Source organism: Cajanus cajan, chromosome 3 (assembly GCF_000230855.2).
Source record: "Cajanus cajan strain Asha chromosome 3, NIPB_CcT2T_4, whole genome shotgun sequence".
NCBI lineage: Eukaryota > Viridiplantae > Streptophyta > Magnoliopsida > Fabales > Fabaceae > Cajanus > Cajanus cajan.
This window is the reverse complement of record NC_138519.1, coordinates 13,764,564-13,786,625: the sequence shown is the minus strand read 5'-3', so window position 1 is coordinate 13,786,625 and position 22,062 is coordinate 13,764,564. Positions and strand designations below refer to the sequence as shown.

At 32.5% G+C, this 22,062-nt stretch overlaps 2 protein-coding genes across 2 annotated transcripts; both read right to left on the bottom strand.

The window, feature by feature from the left end:
* Positions 1–1,955: 1,955 nt before the first annotated feature.
* LOC109800603 (uncharacterized) lies at positions 1,956–6,253 on the bottom strand. Its single transcript, XM_020361389.3, has 7 exons — positions 5,755–6,253; positions 4,682–4,858; positions 4,433–4,579; positions 4,146–4,247; positions 3,995–4,065; positions 3,818–3,885; positions 1,956–2,618 (listed from the first exon to the last, which is right to left on the bottom strand). Exons 1-7 carry the CDS (start codon positions 5,947–5,949, stop codon positions 2,380–2,382), a joined length of 999 nt encoding a protein of 332 aa, XP_020216978.1. The 5' UTR covers positions 5,950–6,253; the 3' UTR covers positions 1,956–2,379.
* Positions 6,254–13,388: 7,135 nt separating this feature from the next.
* LOC109800344 (BEL1-like homeodomain protein 9) lies at positions 13,389–20,712 on the bottom strand. The gene is made up of 4 exons (XM_020361135.3): positions 19,309–20,712; positions 15,297–15,655; positions 14,532–14,592; positions 13,389–14,339 (listed from the first exon to the last, which is right to left on the bottom strand). Exons 1-4 carry the CDS (start codon positions 20,197–20,199, stop codon positions 13,806–13,808), a joined length of 1,845 nt encoding a protein of 614 aa, XP_020216724.1. The 5' UTR covers positions 20,200–20,712; the 3' UTR covers positions 13,389–13,805.
* Positions 20,713–22,062: the final 1,350 nt, after the last annotated feature.

The following is a 22,062-nucleotide window of genomic DNA, read 5'->3' as shown; positions in this document are numbered from 1 at the left end:
ATATAAAATTTATTTTAAAAACTTAAGATTATTTTTATAAGTTAATTGAAGTTACTTATAATTGATAAATTTTTAATTTTATTTTTCCTCCTTCCTTTTTATCTTCATTATTTTGCTTAAAATATTTTTTATTTTATTTTTTAATTTAAAAACCATTTTGGATACATATTATTTTTTCACTCTCAATATAAAATAAATAAATTTTTCATTAATCAGTTAAATTATTATTTTTTTTAAGTAGAGTTAACTTACTAATTAATTTATATCTTATAAGTCTTCAATTGATTTATAGACTAGTTTTACCAAATACACCCAAAACTACATGTTCCAGACAAAGTCTCAATATTTATAGGTAAAATAAGAAAGTCGCCCGCCAATATTTGACTATCAAGTATCAAGTTTAATAGCTCAATGTTTGTGATATTTTTTTACTCTCCAAACAAATTTTTCTCATGCTTTTTATTTGGATGATTAAAAAAAAAGTAAGAATGAATAGGGATAATATTATAAAAAAGAGAAATAGAATAAAAAATTATGTCATTTAGATACATAGAAATAACAAAGAAAGAAGTTCACTTGTCTTAATGAATGGAAAAGGGAGAAAATAAATATGTAAAATACATTAAAAAATATTCCTTTCGATTTTTTTTATAAAAAAAAAAATAAGTACATTTTTTATTCCTAATTATAAGAAATAAGTACTCTCTTTAGATTTATATATAAGAAGAAGAAAAAAGACAATTTCACACAAATTAAAAAAAATAGTTGAATGCATTCAATTTCCATAATTTCATATAAAAATATATACTATATTTACTAAAATATCTTTAACCACATTTATGATTTATAAGAAATGAGTACTCCTTTTGGAGTTATGCATAAGTGATTTAGAGTAGACAACTAATATGCCCCATTAAATTGTGGTGTTGATAAGATTTTACGGTGTACTATGTATAGCAATTTTTTTTTCTCTTTCTTTTATTTTTTCTTTTACCTTTTCTCTCTCTGTTCTCTTTTGTCCTCATCCCATACAGAGACTTGTAATGAGATGTCGCTGCCTCATTAAAATATTACTAAATAATAAATATTAAATTAAGAAATTGGTTCAGTAAATAAAACTTAATTGAGATAGAGACTACGAAGAAGAACAATGATGAAATTGTTTCCGATGATGCACTCATGCACCTTCAATGTCCATGAAAAATAGTCCAGTTATATTGTGCTCCCTTTCAAGTTTTAATCGTCACTAGAGTTACAACTTGGTGGAGCAGAAGAAAACACATACCCAGAAGGAAACAATCAAAATGATAGCACAATGCAGGTAAATATGCACGTAATCAATTCCTACAAATGTTGCAGCGATGAACCAGATTCGTGTGTGCCATCTACCTCAACCAGCCTGTCTAAGAAAAGCTTCTCAAGTTGAAGAAGAGTACAACATCTCTAACCATGGAACCTTGCTCATCCTTTGCAACAAAGCGTGTATTTGATTTGACATTACGTCTACCGGTCTATTCAACTTAAAGTTAGACCTTAATTATTTCTCAATTTTGCTTTGAAAAGTGAGAAATTACAATTGCGTTTTTTTAAAATGTATACCCAAAAATGCTGAAAGCGTTTCTTTAATTGCGTTCTTTCAAAAGGTGTTCCGCTTCATTTTCTAGTCTTGCTAGCTAATCACTCTCAAGAACTGAAGGAAAGTGAGTAACTTGCAACGTCATGAGTAATGGGCAACCTTGAAATTTTGTTTTGGGAGGTGATAATATATGGAAAACGTCAATATCTGTAAAATTATATGATCTCACAATTCAAAATAAAAGTATTGTTGACCACCGTACACCATTTCTACAACTTCGCACGCTAGCCACCTTCAGTATATGAGCTAAGAAATTATACCTGAAAGTTAAATTATAAAATAAGAAAATAGTATCAACTAATAAAATAGGTTATAGCAATTTTCCATTAAAACAAAACTACTTTATTGATAAAATCATCAGGTACAAAATGGTATCAACCATATTCGAAGTTGGTACAAATGTTGTCACTCAAATTATAACTACCTATACAGAACAAAAATGCTGGTAATAACAGCAAAATTCACCTCATAAATACTGCTTCGTTGATAAAATCATCAGCTACAAAATGGTATCAACCTAATATTCGAAGTTGGTAAAATGTTGTCTCTCAAATTATAACTACCTATGCAGAACAAAATTGCTGGTAATAACAGCAAAATTCACCTCGACAAAACTAGCTAGAAAATGTTAACCATGATATTTTCTAGCATACCAGCTTCCTAAGAGATCAAATTTCCCCAGCATTGTACTTTTCAATTAACTTAAACCAAGAGCATTGGCACAAATTTAGCAATTGAGTATGCTAATAACTTGGAATGCCTGATAGAAGCATCTTCAAGGTTTCGTAAGTCATAAAGACAATGCCCACACTGGGAACAACCTTGTAGTACTCTGGCAGAATTCCTCTGTACAAACCTCGTACCCCTTCAGTTTGAATAATGCGCCCAAATGCTCCAAACAAGCCAGTGTTGTAGACACGAGCTCGACCGCCAACACCCTCTAACTGCATCCTGCGCCTCACAAGATCCAAAGGAAATGTTGCTGCATGTTGAATGAGACATTAAACACAAACTTAGGTAACATCCATAAAAAAATCATGCCAAAGATAGAATAATATCGTATCAAACTAGTTTCATGAAAATGACTTTTTTACTTTGCAAAGGCAGTCATAGAAAGGCTTTACTGTGTGCATTCTTTCAGTGAAAAAACAGTTCTTACACAGGGCCCATTGCTCAAGCAAGGTAAGTTAGCTTACACCACAAGGCATATCACATCATGCTACTACAAATACAACTTCCAACAGCAATTATTCCAGAGAAAAATAGTTTATACCAATGATGTACTATGATAGTGCAGAGCCTAAAAAATCGGGCATATAATATAATTAACCACAAAGGTCTATTAGGCACTAAATACAGGCAACTGAACCACTATTTGCAGCAAATCTTGGAAAATTATCTGGGACAAGAAATGGGCCTGTACTTTAAACTTTCAATTATTTAAAGTGTGATAGCTATTCCAATTATAATAAAAATTTGGACTAGTTTTTGCCTATTAGGAGTGGCAAATGAATCCATTTATCCATCATCCATCATCCATCCAATCCATCCACAAGTAAATCCATCCAATCCATCCATTACAATAAAAATAAATAATGGATCAAATCCAATCCATTCATTTAACTTTATGGATAGTTAGTTATCTATTCGCTACTTTTTCAAAATCTATTAGATTATAATATGAGATATTTATTGGATTGAGATTTTAAAAGATTATTTTGATATAAAAAAAGTCTTATAAATTTTAAAAGACTATATATAAGAATGTAATGACTTATAAAGAAAAGAGAGATATAAAATATTTCAAAAATAAAAATTATTTAATTTTTAAACATTACTTTTATGGATGAATCAGATATTCATCCATAAAAAAGTTGTTAATTAATGGATTAGATGGATTTTTTGCTTTAAATGGATTGGATGGATTGGATTTTTGTGAATTTTTAATGGATATAAATGGATTAATGGGTTATTTTTATCCAGTCTATTATGATCCACCTAAAAGATTGTCCGATCCATCCATTTGCCACCCTGGCCAAAAGTAATTGAGTGAGTTTCAAAGATAAACCGGACATGTAACATCATAGCTGGCCACTGGACATGGAAAATTCTATATGTAAACTTGAATAGTTTAAGCTCAATTACTCAAATACTATATAGCTATAACCAACAAGCACCCACCTGTTGAGGATGCAATTCCAGAAAGACTGCCACAAGCAAGACCAACCACAGCAGTAGAATCATCAGGCCTACATTTGAAAGAAATGGAAAATTAATATTTACAAAACCATATTTAGGGAGCATAATTAACCTTCTGAATAAACTATTCCTAAATTTGACACAAGTATAGAAACTCACCTCTGTGACTGCCATAAAGAACGTAACCACTCATAAACAGAAAAACTAATAGCTATACTGGGTCCAACACCCTGCATCATACGAAATGATTAGTTTAGACAATAATACAAACATAACAAGATAAAGAAGTGAAAACACATTGTAAGCATACCAACAATGTTGCTCCAAGCCCCTTATACAGACCCAAGAAACCTTCTTCTCTACAGATGGTACTGAAGGCATGAGAGATGCCCCTGTAGTACATGATACTTCTCTGCGAAGGAACAAAATATAAGTCTCAAAATACATGGTAAAAGTAAACCGAAAATTATGATGAATGATATTCAATTCAATCAAACAATAAGCACATTGTAAAATATAGCTAAGTCACTCATGCATACAACTAAAGGCTTAAGAAGAGTCTCCAATGATTCTCAACTGACAAAAATTTCTAGTTACCTGTGCCGCAAGTCGTGTTCTCACAAGATCCAAAGGATATGTGGCAGAAGCAGCTGTTATACCTGCCAAACCACCACCCACAAAGTGCACAAGGAGGTTTGCACTTGAATTTCCATTAACATTCTCCCCCATCACTGAATGTAATAGCTACAACACAATAGAGAGAACATGAAATTAATTCAAGTTAAATAATAATAGCTGCCATAACTTCAGAAACACTTACAGTATAGAAAGAACACCAGAGATTACATTCTTGTAGCGTTCATAGGCATAGAAGTTGACTGCAGAATATGGGAGACGATGAGCAATGGTCACCATATTGCCTTTCCAAAATGCTCTAAACCCTTCTTCATTGATAATACGTGATGCCTCTCGCCATATGCTAGGGTTGCTCAATGCTGCCACATCAGAATGCATACCTTGCACCTGTTAAAGCCAAGACATGTAGACTAGTCAGGTAAAAATATGAGTTAAACGAACTGCATTTCAAGGAATGATGGATCCATACAAAATCAATCAACTAAAATTTACAAATGATAGAATTATGCATTAATGATCACCAGTGGCATCATCATAATCATCATTGACATATAAACCAACCAATCATATATATGTATGTATGTATATATATATATATATATATGGCCTTAAAAGTTCAACAAACTTATCATTCATGAAGGCTTGTGATTCTTTGGATAACCAAATTATTGATACGAATTATCTACCAACTCTATCGATGACTAATTTCTGCTTGGGAATCTGGCTAGCCACCTCTAGTGAGATATTCACTCCCAATCCCAATTTTTTCATCTACAAGACTTGAATATGAGATTTTACTAAAGCAATATGTGTCCAATTACTCTACGAGGGAACCTAGCTAGCCACCTTTAGTGAGGTATCCAGTCCCAATTGCATTTTTTTTTCATCTACAAGACTCAAATTTAAGACCTTACCTAAGCGATCCGAGTCCAATTACAATCAGACTCGCAACATAACCGTTTGTGATCGTATGTGAATGTAAAATTCTTTTGACAAGTGCATAATATTATCTCACAAAGTTCTAGAAGTTAAAAAGTACAGTCCAAGTACATGTGCCGCTATTTAAATAAAAAATTCTCATGATACTACAAACAAGCATTTCCACAAAAACAACCTCGAACAAGAATGCAACACCACCCACCCTTCCCCCAACGGAACGAAAACCCATTTCCCCAATTCAGCCAAAGCTCAGAAATACCATACCAGTAAACGACACTCCAAACAAGTTCAGAACAAAAATAATATAATAAAAAATTTCAACAATTATAAAAAAATTACAAAACCTGAAAGAGGATAGTGAGTCGCGCAAGGGGCGCAGTGCAGGTCTTGCTAAACGCCCCGGCGACGCCGCCGGCGAGAAGCTGATGCATCGTTCCCAGCTTCTGGGTATTCGGCGCCACCAGGAACTTGGCGGCGGCGGCGTCGTTGTTGAGGGTTCTCTGCCCCCCTTCCACCACCATCCCCACGCGCGCTTCCATTCCCAATCCCAACCCAAACCCTCGTAATCGAACGGATCACAGCGCTTCTTCTTCAGGAACAAGTGGCTGTGCTCTGGAAGCTCGAGGTATCACATCGGAAACGCTTGCGTTGGGGCGCGCAGAGAAGAAGAAGAAGAAGAAGAACATGGATGGGTGAATTGAAGAGGAAAAGAGCTTTATGTGGTGAAGGTGGAAAGTGTTGAGGAAAAACCCTTTCCTTTTTGGAACCGAGTGGTTGTTGGATTGGAACAACTAGGGTTTTCTTTCTTTCTTTATTTTTTTTCTAAAAATTGTGGTTTGGTTTGTGAGTTTGAGTCGCTTTCGAAGCGTGGCGAGACTTTGAAGGCTGATGCACCATAATAAATAAATAAATAAAATTACAAAAATAAATTAATAAAAAATTATTTACTAAATAAAATAATTTTGGACATGTCGGATATGAAGGAAGGAAGAAAACGTTAAAGGTAGTGACGATTTGTGGAAAACGTTATTCTGAGTGACGTTTTCACACTGTTCAGCGTGAGAAAGTAATTAAAAACGTCAACCCTGTTGACGCTTTCTATATAAATTAAAAATATTTAAAATTAGATGTAAAACGTCGATCCTGAGCTTTGAAACACAACCAGGCCCGTTCTAATTCACTCTTTGTGTGTTACATTTGCATCTGGAACAGGCCATTTCAGTTACAAAATTAATACATAACTAGTGGGATTAAAACGGTCCATTCTGGTTTCAGAACGGACCGTTCCAGGTTCATGAAAGAAGGACTATGGAAAAATATAATTATATAATTTAATTCTTAAATTTTTTATTTAAAATTATTCATTATTTATTAATTTTATATATTATTTGAATTATATATAATTAATAACTTAAAATATAATTTATTTAAAAATTTTGAACTAAATTAAAATTATAAAAAAGTACTAAGATTTCCCTATGAGTTTATCCAAATCAGAACTCGTTGGCTTTTTACGAGGACAAAGATGAGAACTAAAAGTAAAACTCACCTTTGTTCCGCCTATTGGCATGTTTAGTGTTTTGTCATAAAAATGTCACGTTATAAAAAAAAATTCATCTAATTAATTGTCACATTATCAAAAATATTATACTATTATTTCATTTTTAACTTTTTTCTTAAATTAAATATTAAAACAAAAGATAAATTTTACTTTTTATCCCTATAATATTTAATCTGCAATTTTGTTTCCCTGACTTATAATTTTATAAATTTACTCTAATTCTATAAACTTTACAATTTTTATCTCACTACTAAATGGTTGTTCATTATCTCTTGAAATTATAACATTAAAAATATCTAAATGATATAATAATTAAACTAAAATATACTTTCAATTTTTATTTTTATCTTATAAAAATAATAATAGAATTAGGATAAAAATGAAAATTTAATGTATAATTTAATCTAAATATCATTAAATATTAATTATCTAATCATCTACTTAATATATAAATTCATAATCAATGTTATAATTTTAATGGTTAATAGATAATATTTATTAATAAAATTAAAATTATAAATTTTATAAAACTGAGAGATTAAAATTGAATAACTAAAAATTGAGAAACAAAAATCATAAATTGAATACCATAAGAAAATCAAAAGCACAATTTATGTTAAAAAAATTGTAATTTTTTAATGCAAAATAACCTGGAACGACCCGTTCTGAACCAGAACGGGCCGTTCCGTTCTGGTCCCATTAGTTGTGTGTTAATTTTGTAACTGAAACAACCTGTTTCAGATGCAAATGCAACACACAAAGAGTGAATCAGAATGGCCTGTTCTGGTTTCAGAACAGGCCGTTCTGATTGTGAAAAATGACGTTTTACATTCAATTTTGGAATTTTTTAATTTATATAAAAAACATCAACAGAGTTGATGTTTTTAGTTACTTTCTCACACTGAACAGTGTGAAAACGTCACTCAGAGTAACGTTTTTCACAAATCATCACTGCCTTTGACGTTTTCTTCCTTCCTTCATATCCGACGTGTCCAAAATTATTTAGTTTAGTAAATGTTTTTTTATTAAATTTTTTTTAATTTTTTTATTATTATTTATTATGGTGCATCAGCCGACTTTGAAAGCTGTGTGTGGCTCGCGAGGTGCAGTTAGCTTAGTCCAGAAGAAAAGTTATTCTGAAATTTTTTTTTATATATTTCCAAAATTAATTTATAGAGTGAAAAAGTAAAGGTGTAAAAAATTTGAGAAAAAAACGAAAAAGGTGCACGTACCCTCAAAGATTGAGGGGTTTCAATATATTTTCCTATATAAAAACTCATAAAATTTAAAAAAGATTAATTTAATTATAAAATGAAAAATCTAAATTATATTTATAAAATAAAAAGTAAGATAAAATTATAGAGATTAAAATTATAAGATTTTAATAATATTATAAAATATTAAAAAAAATAAAAAATTAATAAATAGTAGAAATAAAAAATTATTAAAATTATAATATAGAAATTCAAAAATTTAAGACAAAAAGACAAAAAATATATTTAAAAAATTATTAAAATTAAAATATAAAAATTAAAAAATTTTAAATGAAAAAATAAAAATATACTTAAAAAATTATTAAAATTAAACTATTTAAATATATAATAATATTATTACAAATAAATTAGAATATATAAAATAAAAATAAAATGACTAAATAATTTAAAAAATAAAAAAATAAAATATCATAAATATTATTTAAATAAATTATTAAAAATATAAAATATAAAAAACTGTACCGGTACCTTCTCAAATAAGATGGGTACCGTAGAATTTCTCTTTTTTTAAACAGATACTGTATAAATTTTTTTTGGACAATACATACAGTTCAATTATTGAAAATAAAAAAATTATAAATTTTATATTTTATTTAATGACTCTAACAATTTTATAACTTTCAGTAGATTTTTAATAATGAAAGAAAATTAATATATAGAATATTCGAAAAAGTTTTGAATGGCAACAAAAAGTGGGTGTGTTAACTAATTCGAAATTGTTAGAGTATGTTTGGGCCAGTAATTATGTACTTAAACGAACGTTGACGAGCTACGAAATTTCGTACCAATATATTTGGCTGTCTTCTTCTGTATTACGTTAAATGGATTTTTTTGTTACAACATTCGTTTCAACTAAAGCAACAAGTTTGTTGCCTTTACTTTAACGTTGATTGTAACGACCCGGCAGGTCACCACACTTACCATCACAATACACCGGAAACTCGAGACAGGATAGAACGAGTATATAAATATAGTGTTTAGAATATAAGTATACACAATGTCCTACATCCGACTAGAGTTAGAGTGTAGAGTACAAAATACATCCAAAGCCACTATATCAAGTAGCCGTAACAAAACAAAACAAAACATCCATAGGAGTCAGCTCCGCCTACCAGCTGCAGACTCACCACTATCCACCACCTATCCCTGCTCTGCTCCCATACATAGTATGATCATTGCAGTCCAACCACATGGAAACAACAGAAGGGTAAGCTAGCATAAAAAGAAACAGCATATAGAAAGATTTAAGTAATATAAACAACTACAACTATCAACACTTCATCAACATACATCCCAGCGGTTTTTCAACATGATTATCAATGAGCATACAATGCGTCGTCACGCATATCAACTCGGAGATCTCCTACAACAACTCAGCCTTACGGCCTACAACAACTCAGCCTTGCGGCCTACAACAACTCAGCCTTGCGGCCTATAACAACTCAGCCTTGCGGCCTACAACAACTCAGCCTTGCGGCCTACAACAGCTCACATCAATATTCCAGCACAACATAACTTATACATCTCAACATATCAACTCACAGTTCAACAAATCAGCCACAACATAACCTCACTTCTCAACACATTCATCAGATACAATTTAATATCAAAAATAACTTTATCTGCTATACATCATTTCATAACCTTCTATTTCAATTCAACTCAGCACAAAATTTCATACACGAACATCCCTTCTCCGCGCCCGGCGCACACGTGGCTGCGCCCAGCGCAGCGCAACCAGAGAGCACCAGGGGGCCAGCGCGCCTAGCGCATGTATGCCCGCGCCCAGCGGGACTCAACCCGAGAACCCAAAACTATCTCGCGCTTAGCGCAATATTCTTTGCGCCCAGCGCTGGCCGGGCAGAGACTCCAGGAGTCTCATGCGCCCGGCGCACCAAAACCCGTGCCCAGCGCGGGGAAGGCAGAGACCTCCCTTGGTCTCGCGCCCAGCGCAAATTTAAATTTGCGCTCAGCGCCCACAAGGCAGAGACTCCTGAGGAGTCTCACGCCCAGCGCGACAAGGGGCGCGCTCAGCGCCCAAAAGAAGAACCAAAACCTGCCACAACTGGTATCGCGCCCAACGCGGTCCAAGTCACGCCCAGCGCGGGCCAGCCAGAGACCCACATTCTCAAGCACGCTCAGCGCACTCATCATTGCGCTCAGCGAGCTTGGCCAAATGGGGTCTCCTGGTGGCCACGCGCCCAGGCGCGAAGAACCGCGCTCAGCGCGAAGCTCAGCAGCGGCCAACCATTTTCGAAAAACTCTTCAAACAATCTGCAAAACAACCAGAAACTTCACATGCAATCGGTTCGAATCACTACAATTTCATCCAAGAGTCCAAAAATACCACCTTTTTCAACATGCAACAACAAATCAAGGATTTTCCCCAAAATTTCTCAACAACCCCGAAACCCCAAAGAAGACAAGCTTTCTTTCAAATCCAGCCATGAATCAGACACCAACAAGCATCTAACGAATTTATAGAACTCGTCCACAGTCAAGAACAGCGAAAAAGAAGTAAAATTACTAGCTTCCCTTACCTTGGTCTCAAAATTTTTGAGCTCCGGGAGGCACAAGGAAGGAGAAACTTGGAAGAGATGGTGAATGAAGACGGAAGAAGAGTTCCGTGCGTCCGCAAGCTCCTGATTACTTACTCAGCACCTTGAATCCAAGCAACAAGGATGAGATTAGCCAAAAGGGAATGGATGGGAAAAAGAGAGTGAAAGGGAGGGTTTTGAGTGAGAGTTTGGAGGGGGAAAAGTGTTATCAGATATGGGTCTCACATTGATAAAAGTGTTTTTAAGAAAAAAAACCCAAACATGAATTATGTTAACTTAATCCACTTTTAACTAAATTTAAATATAAAAAATTAAGTTTAACTCAACTTAATTTTTTAACTATAACCCAAACACACACTTGGTTAATTAGATGGGTAGTTCATTCGATATTTACTGATACAATCTAATTGATTTATTGATCGAACCATCATGAACATGGTCACCTTGAGAAAAATGTTGCTTAAGTTCTTTCCATGCATCAAATGCAATATTAATGTAGATGATATTGTGAGCAATTTTTTAGGAAACTGAATGGATGAGCCATGAAAGAACAAGGGTATTGTAGCATTTCCACATTGGGAATTTGGAATCATTTGAAGCATGTTTCTTGAGAGTGTTGTCTACAAAAGATACTTTATTTTTCATCTCTAATGTCATGGCCATTAAGCGAGACTAGCTATGATAATTGGATCCATTAAGAATAAAGGAAACAAGAATGAGGGATGTGTTTTCATTGGGATATATGTAGTACTTGTTGGAGGTATCAACGATTATCATGGTTGCAAAATAAACAAGAAAGAAAAGAAGGAGACGATGAAAAGGGAAAAAGAAGGGTGTTTTAAAATAATACCATTTTAGAGAATTTTACAAAAAAGAAATACATCTTATTATTGAATGAAAGAGCCTTATATAAAGACTTTGATTACAAAAATTAACTACCTACCAATTAAGCTTAGAGAAATAACAACAATAATGAAACTAACAAACTTACAACAGAAAGATATTTATATTTCTAATATAAGAATCTGTCTGCTTTAAGATGCTATGTAGTATTATTATATGGACTAAATTCTTTTGTGATTTCTTTAAGATATGGTATGAATTTTATTGAAATTTATAAATATAAAATATACATTACATGGATAATCTTTTTTAAAAAAAAATTAATAGAGATTGGATCATGCGATTTGATTAGTGACCTACCGATTTAACCTTTGATTCATTGATTCAGTATCCTAATCAATTTGATCACTGATTCGATTTTTAAAACATTTTTTTGTCTTCTTTGTTAGAGAAGTTACTATTAGTATTATTAATGATTAACTTTAATACTTTCATCGAATAACATTTGCAAAAATATTAAATTAACTTTTATAAATTAAACACAAATGTCTATTGAGACCTTTTCTGGAGATTGTTTTTGATGAAATAATTTTAGAGATTCTTTTAACTTCTTATTTGATTTGATTTTTATTTATTATAAGTATTTATAAATTAAAATTTAATATTTTAAAATAAAATATCAATAAATAAAATAATATTATCTTATAATATAAATTATTTACCATAAATATAAAATATAATTTATATATTTAAAAATATCTATTTATACAAATTTTAAATATAATTTATATATTCAAACATAATATATATTTGCATATATAATTTATTATAAACTTTAATTATATAAAATAAATATCTAACATGTGCATTATACGACCTAAAATACTATTATTACAATAAATGATATTATTCTACTAGTAAGAATGTTTTCAAACCCCAACTAAAAAAATTTAGTACACTGTTGGGCCTGTTGGATGACTGGGCCATTAGAACTGAGCAACCCACATCGAGCTAATCCCCTTCCCTTTCATTCCTTTTTCTTTTCACTTTCACCCCTACCCCTCCCTTCAATTTTGTGCTTTGTGTGCGTAATTGATAAGTGTTTGTGATTATTTTTAGTTAATAACTTATTTTATGTCCTATCTGCTAAAGGTCTTCGCATCTAGTAGTGCACCAAAATGATATAGTACCCCTCTAGGACAGAGTGGTAAAAAGCAAACTTTAATTTATTAACTGAATTTTTTTGGGATTAGTTGATATAAAATGTTAGTCAATCATAATGATCAAAATTTTTAGACGAGTTCTGATGGTTTTGTTTTCATCTTTTTTCTTTTTTTAATTATTGTGTCCTTTCTACTTTTGCGGGAATGCATTTTGTTCAATGTTCTGCTATCTAGTGGAAAATTGAAGTGACGTGATCTTCATGGATTTTGGGGTTTTATTCAAATTTCATGCGCAAAGGTGCTGTTTTTGTTTTTTGTGTCAATCAAACCCAATTTTCAGTGTAGCCGATGATTTAGCATGCTAATGGACGACCCAATTTTTCTACACACGCGATCCAAAATGTAATTAACATAGGAAAAGGCAAACGAATGAGATTATCCATAATAATTGACATTTCAATTAGTGGACATGAGGAGTTGCAAGTTCCCATATATATAGGGTCTACATTTGCATTATGAAGACCCCAAGATAGTAACTAACATCATGACTTGTACAATCATGTTGTACAAGATTTCAAATATTACAAATTTAAATCCATTTACCTGGTTTGGATGACAACAGTATAAAATATAAATAAAAATAACATACAAACAGGTGAAACAGCCAGAATATTTGGATTTACTCCAAGCATTTAAGGTCAACAACACAAGGATGAATTGGATCAGCCTATGACACAATATCAATCCCCACCCCCTCAACCCTCAAATGAATTTACACAATAATTTTACAACCTTCATACAAGTGAGCTCAATAAAAACACCAGTTAATCCCCATAACTGGAAGGTTCATTCATCACTGCCAGTATCACCATATAGTGCAATATTCGAATCCCTCTTCTAACTCTAGATAATTCATGAAGGCACAACAGAAACATTGTTAGTATATATCACCCCAATCATATTAAAACTCCATGCAAGTTATATTATTGAAGAGCTTCAGCCCACAAAGTCATGCAACAGTTGTCCTCCAATGAGATCTCTTCCAAAATGCCTATTTTGTGACTCATAACCACTCATAACATAACCTTCATTGTTGGTTTCTAGACCAACACCGAAACGCTGAGCTGCATTCAAAGGGAAAGGTTCAGCCAAACCAATACCATGATTTTGGTAAAGGCCTAGTGTCAGTGACACACTGTTGCTTGCACTGCCACCACCCATGCTCACTCCAACACCCCCTCCTGCCTGATTGCTTGTGCAGGGAAGGTTCAGTTGTTCCTGAGTCCTAACTGGAATGTTAGGAACTTCGTTTATTGCGCGCTTGTAAGGAGCTTCCTGAAATTTATCTGTGGAGGATGATGGATTCTCAGAAACAATGGAGTTATCAGAAGGCAAATGATCACTTGACTTGTTCCTGCAATGCTCTTCTTTTTGTGGATTCTTTTGAGCTTGACGTGTTTCTAGCATGTGTATTTCTTCCACCATTGGTTTCCAGAGCCTTACTCTTGCATTAATGAACCAATTAGACACCTGACACATAAAAATGTTCAAACATTAGAAGAACAAACTCATTAATCAATAAGAATGAAAAAGGTTGTGTACATGTTTGGATAGAGATTATTTTTGAAAAATACTCAAGAAACTAAAAAAGACAAGATAATATTCCTTTCAAAATAAGTTAAACCAAACATGCACTTAAAGGATGGAACTTTCTTTATTTACCTGGCTACGAGATAGACCAGTTTGTTTAGCCAACATTAGCTTGTCAGTATCAGTGGGATAACTGTATAAAAAGCAAATAACTAAGCAATCAAAACACACTACACACAAGAAAGGAGTTCAAATGTATATAGATGCATAATGCCATAGTGTTGGCAGAATAATCATAATCTTGATGCCAGGTATAGTAAATTTGGATTTGACTCCCCTCTAAAACTAGTAAGGGTAAAAAAATAATCTCATTTGTTGATGAAAATATAAAATTGTTGATATTCCAACACATTCATGATTTGTTATGCATGTGTACAATATATCAACAGTTGATTTTCATTTTAACACACCATTTTCTTTACACTCTAAAGTGAGTTACTTCAAAGGAGCCGGATCTAACAAGGCATAACTCGTGATTCATATTCGGGTAAAACACCATTCAAATCCCTAAAAAGTCTCCAAAATACATGTCGATGACACGTCATTCCATATAGTAAGAAAATTCAAAAAAGCCTTTAAAAGTTCTAGTTGTTTCATTTAAGTTCCCAAAAGTAATTAATTATTTTCATTTTAATCTCAAAACATAATTAATATAATCATTTAAATCACATGTTTTTTTGGAATTTTGAACTAAAGTGAATAATGTTTTACGCTTTTCAGAGACTTCTTTTTTGAATGTTTATACCTTTAGGGACCAAAGTACAAGCATCATACACTTTCAAAGCCTCAAATGATGTTTTATCCTTCATATTAATAAACATAAAATGGGGCACTTACGGGTGCAGAAAGTGCTCAAACAACCATGCTCGAAGAACAGTGACAGCACGCTCGGGGAGTCCTCTTTGAGGCCGCCAGACAGGTTGGTGCTCAAGAAACCCTGGCCTTTGACTGTAAGGGCCTCTATCACTGTTGCCAAACCTTGGAGATTCATCCTTCCTGTTGCTGATGTGAAAATGAGCTTTATTGGCAAACTGAAGCTGGTCAGTAATTGCATTCTTCAAGCATCTAAAATGTTTGGACATGGCTTTTATAGCCAAACTTGCATAGGGAGCTGCATTGCTGAGGCCAGAAACATACTCAAATGATGTTACTACTGCGTGCATCTGCTGATAGTATTGCCTGTACCTCCTGTAAACCTGTTCCGGATAAATGAACAATTCTCACAATTAGGAAATATTCTTGGACATGTGTTGCTCCGGTATGTTCAATCATTAAACTTAGGACATGTTTGAGTATAAGTTTAAAACCGCTTTTTTATAGTTTCTCTATTGAATAATACTCTTTTTTTCATTTAAAGAAACTACTAAAAACGCCTCTAATTTATATCCAAACAGGCCCATAGCATTGATATGAAAGCAGAAATGATTACTAATGTTACCATCCACATCCACTGGAGCTGAGCCAGGGTCTAATTTCAACCAAAAAGGTTAATAGAGACCACTTTATTATCCCACCATATAACAAAGAACTACACATGAAGGCCCTATATATAGGCCATGGAAACTTCATTGCATGCTATTGTAAAACTGCCAATATTTGTAACTACATTAGCTTTATAAATATTTTAACTGATTCATATTTTATCATAAAGACTATGAACCTTGTCCAAAGAAGGAAGATTATGTCATTTTGTTTTTAAATGTTCAAACCGAGAGTTTTCACATTTAGCCAAAATGAGAAATGTAGTGCCACATGCTTGGGGTTTACTAAGCAACAGAAAATTCTCACATCTGGCAAATATTGTTCCATCTTTGCAAGTTTCGTACAGGATACAGATATCAAATAACAAATAACTTGACAAACAAGAGTATGAAAGAAGCTGTTTTATTATAACAACTGTACTTACATACACCTGAGTTGGAGGTACACCGGGACTAACAAGATCAACTAATATCTGAACTTTTATAAAAGATTATACGTTTGGACAAAAGTGTCCCCCAAAGAGACATATGTAAAAACTTGTGTTTATTAACAGAAACCATATTAGTGGCAAATTAATGAATAGTGTTCATTCATTTGGGGGAAGGCAGAGGAGGCATTTTACTGAAAGATCAGAGGAGGCATTTTACTTTAGGAAAGCAAGCAAAACACATTTCACTGCCTGATCGATTCTTGGGCCATTTGAAGACCAGACTAAAATTTCCCAGAAACAATCATCAATTTCTCAATAAAAAAACATAGAAAGGTTAATAATCCTTAACAACACCAACTTGGCTTTAAACTGCATTAGTAGTCATGATTTTGGTGGTAATCTCAAAACCATAGATCCATTTTCAAGATGATAGGACTCCTTCACAATGATTCAAAGCAGTAATGTACTCTTTGCAACTTGTTTCATGAAGCCAAAAGCAATTTGAGGCTCACTATTGAGTTCCCAATATCACCCACACATCACCATTTCACATGTGAAGGTCCACATATTAAATAATATATTTACCTAGACACCCTAACAAGACAGATAAATTAAATGGAAAACATATATAACAAAACCTTACTCAAACCACACAAACTTGCCAATTTCCTAGCCTGTATTCAATAAATTTTAACCTAAAGACCTAGACATAGGGTGGATCACTTGGATTTCATGCAACAATTGATAGTTTGAAGTCCATTTGTGGGCAAGCAGGATTCCATAAAATTAAATCAACTTTGCTGGCTGACACATTTCTAAAAATTCGGCATTTATAAGTTTAAGATTGCACCAATGACTTCGATTGTCATTTATCACAAATTCTGAAATTCAAGAGAATTGTAAGAATAGGAATTTTATTGTTACCTCACAAGAAAAAAGTCCTTACCATTAGAAAAATAATTGGGAGGAAACTATATACATTACAAATCCAGGAAGACGAAATTCAAAGAGAGTTCTTTTGCATGTCTCAAATTTACCAAACCCAATCTTCCAAAATGTTTAATAACATTACAGAAAAGGGGACATCTCTTGAATGTTTAGAAGAACAGCTAAATTGAGAGAATGAAGAACAAGACTTGGAACAACTTGACTTCATGCTTAACAAATTTCATCCACTTCAAAATGAGATAAATATGCAATCTAATGTTTTCAAATCAAAATAAATATTTGAATTTACTCTTTCACACTTTAAAGTAATAATAAATTTTTGTCCAGATTCATGAATTTTACACATCACTTCAACTTAAATGACTTTTACACCATGTCAACCTTGCACTTATTGATCAATATTCCAAAACATTTATGCGGTCCAAAACGGAACCAATCACTCCCATAAGCAGGAGGAAATGTAAAGTAAAAAATGAGGTGGGAGAAAATAAAGTGAAACAAAAATTCTGCTTGATGTGGCAGAATAAACATTTTTTTTCCACCACACTTATCTCCAAAAACCATCGGACTCACATAAATACCTTTCAGTGATAGGTTTAAACAGAGAAAAACCAAAGGAAGCATACAAATAGAACAAATGCATATACTTCATCAATGTTATCACCTTTATTTCTCAGAGTTGTTCAATTACCCAGGAACAATCTGAGACAATGTATAAGGGAACATTAAACCTTAAATTTTTTTACAAGGCCACCAGCTAACTAACATAGTACAAGCATAGCCTCACATTTTTCTTCGGCTGAAGGTGCTTTGCTAGTTTGTTAAGAGATACATTTGTGGTCTAAGATTAAAATATATTGTATACTGCAGCTTCATCTGCCTCGGAAAAAGACCAAATTCAATATAAAATTAATATTTAAAAATTGATATAACAAATTGCATGTATCCTTATTAGATAAACATCACAAACCATGCATGACACATATATTTGTTTAATAACGCTACACCATAATTAATATTGTCCGACAGTACATATAAAAGTCCAACATGCCAATACAGAATCATAATATCGCCTAATATGCACCATATCATACAAGGCCACTTTATTGCAAAAACAACTTATTAACAATAATTGGCAGAAAAAATAGAGTGAATATTAAATAGAATGACATGCTCTACTATTTTAGTATCCACATCTTCGGTACATGTCAATTAAAATAATATTTAACAAATAAAGCCAATCATACATAAAGGTAAAACACCTTGTCATCTAAGTATGTAAGTTTCTTTAACCTTTGAACCCCATGATCATATCGCCACACACTTTTTCGGAGTATAAATCTTTTCCGATGGATTCCTTTAACAACTTTATGCAAATTATCCCTCCAAACTGGGTGACATAGTCACATATTAGAAATCTTTATATAGTTGACAGACACTTTACAATGCCAATCTTCGTGCATATATTCCCTCCCATTAACTTTTCCAAAAGGACAATCAACTCACCGAGGCCATCCATCACAAGAAATACAAGAATCTTAATGATACACATAGAATGTACAGTTAAAAAACCATCCATGAAAACTATAAATTACAATGACATAATCACCAAAATAACACCATAAACCACACGCTTACTCAATACAATCAATCAGAATCTAAGCAACCTTCCACTTTCAAGGAATCACTAACTACACATTAATGATAGATAACATGAGCAAGCTTTCACACCCCACCTTAAAAAATACAAAAAAAAAAAAAAGAAAAAAAAATAGCAAATTTAATTTACTCAACAACCCATTTTTCTTCTGGATAAACTAAACTAAAGCAGTGACATAACTGGACAGAAGGACTAAAACTGAAATCAACAGGAACATCAAACATGAACAAATAAAAAAAAATACCCTTTCACCAAAAAATATCATGTAACAATAACACAAACAAAAAAAAAAAAAAAACAGGATATTAACACAAACAAAAATCACAAACCTCATCAAGCATAGTTAACAGCCTTGACTTTTTGCGACCCTGATCACCCCCATGATCCCCTAGTGGATCTTCACTTGAACTCTCAGGAGGAGGAATAGGCTCCATCAACGATGCATCAGCCACCATCTTCTCAGCACAAACTCCACCAACATCACATAACTCTTCCAATAATTGCTGCGCAGGCTTCAAGAACCTCGATCCCTTCAATATAGAAGCATAGCCGGTAAATGGCCCCATTGGCACTGTGCCCCTCGAAACTTCACTCAACCCAGAACCACCATAAACCACACATCCACCACCACCACCAACCCCACCAACCTTTTCACCATAAACCACAGATCCATATCGCTGAAGATTCACACTGTTGTTGTTGTGCGATGAGAGAGACAAAGACAAAGGCTCAGGCTTAAACACCATGATCTCACTATTATTAGTATTATTATTATTATAACCCTGATCGAACTCTCTCAGGTTCTGTGCTTGGTAGAGAAACATGTTGTTGCTGCTGCTGTTATTGTTGTTGTTGTTAATAACCTGAATTGTAGCTTGGTTCAAAGGTAAAGACGATTCAGGATCCAAGTAAGAAACCGAAGAGGAGTTAGAGGAGCAGCACGAGGAAGAAGAAGAGCCATTGTTCATGACTCCTCCTCCTCCTGCTGCAAAACCCATCATCAAATTCGAACGTTCTTCCTTCACACCACAACCCAGGTTGTGTTTCTGGTTGTTGTGGAAACTCGTTAACAAATCAGAAGATATGAACGAAGAAGGGTCGTACAAAGGAAGCAAAGTCGAGGGCTCAACGAGACCATGTTGGTTCTGCGTCGCCACAACTCTTAGCTTATCTCTTCTGCTTTGTTGTGGCACATGGTAAGCCTCAAAACCCTCGGCCATAGCAAAAGACCAAGCAAACAAAAACACAAAAGCTGAAAACGAAGCTCTTCAACACAAGTTAGAGAGAAAAGGAGTTAACGGGAGGAAAGGGTATGTGTAGTAGTTATGGTGATGTTATTCTGAAGAAGCATGATAAAGAAAAAGAGAGAGAGAGAGAAAGTGGTTGAGTTTGTTCTATCTATGTGTATCCATATAGTGAGTTAGATACGTGAAGTGAGATTTTAATGAATGGGAATTGAGGTATGGGTTTTGTGTGGCTTTTTGGGTTTTGGTTTCGCAGCACGCACACTCAAATTCCTTCTTTGGTTCTTTCTTTGTTTCTCTCTCGCTACAGTGATGTGGCTCAGAGTGAACAACACAGATTCTTTCTTCTCCCATCAAAACAAGGAACAAAGTGCAAAGACTTGAAAGACGAAGAGCTATAGGGTTTCCAGAAACCGTATGGCCACCGGCTATTCCCGGTAACAACTGAAGTATGTATGTATAATTGTAATAGTAATAATGTATGTGTGTGTGTGTCTCTGCTCCTTTCTTTCTCGCTGGGTTGCAGGTATTTCTGACACTGGGTTTCTGGGTTTTGTCGTTTTCCCAAATCTCTTGCTTTATCACTATTTTTTTTATGCTTGCTAAATGATTAGAAAATATTTAAGATTGTTGTTTAACGTATATTATTATTTTACGTATCCTTGTACGCAAAAATATCGATGTTATTCTTATGTTTCCTTCTGCATTTTTACACGTTGCCAGAAGGAAGATTAATTAGAATCAAGCTGGGAGTCGGGTAAAAATAATGTTTGATAAGGAGAAATTACGTTAGATTAGTGTTTAATTATTAGTTTTAAGAATAGTACGTTTCAACTAAAGGAAGAAAGAATCTAACTTTTGCATTAAATTATAATTTATATAACAATTTTTATCTAATATATATTTGAAATAATTTTAAATATTATTTTCTATTTTAAACTTATTCTTAAAACTAAAATATATCTACAAAAATATGTTCAATCATATATTTATGTTTTTTTTAGTTTTATACATTTATTTTATGTTTACACAAAAATAACTACATTTTACTAATTTTTTATTCATGTTATTTTTTTATTGATGTGATTTGTGAAGTATTGATTCGATTAACCAATTTTTTTTATAAAAAAATTAGTCGTTTATGTTCAGTTTTTCTTCTTAATTATATTTATTTTTCCTTCACTTAAAAGACTAGATTTTCTTACACTCTACCAACGTCTTGTCGGTATATATTTTAATGTTTTTTATTTACATATTAATATTAATATTATCCTTTTTTGGTGAAATTTAATATTTTATATGCAATAATGTATAAGACAATTTTACTATTACTTATTAAAATATTTTGTTATGTCTTCTATAAGTATAAAAAGTAGAATAAATATTTTCGAACAGGAGTGCGTGTAGGAATGATTTCAACGGAGAAATGTTAATGAAACTTATTTTAACACTTTCTTTCTAATATTTTACTTGTTATTGATTTAAAATCATAAATTTTAATGAGTTCTATCGTCATGAGATATTTATTAAATAAGATATGAGACTCAAAGTATTTTTAACAAGTATTTGCAGTTTTTTTTTTCTTTAATGAGAATAATTTTAGAATTTTAACATCTTATTCCTTTTGATTTATTATTTTCAATTTTATTTATAAATTAAGATTGATTTTTCTTAAGAATTATCAATAATATTATATAATATAAATTATTTATTATAAATTTAAAATATAATTTTTAATATAAAAATATTTTATTATAAATATAATATAATTTATATATTTAAGAATTTTATTTAGTATAAATTTAATTATATTGAATAAAAAATTATCGTGTACTTTAT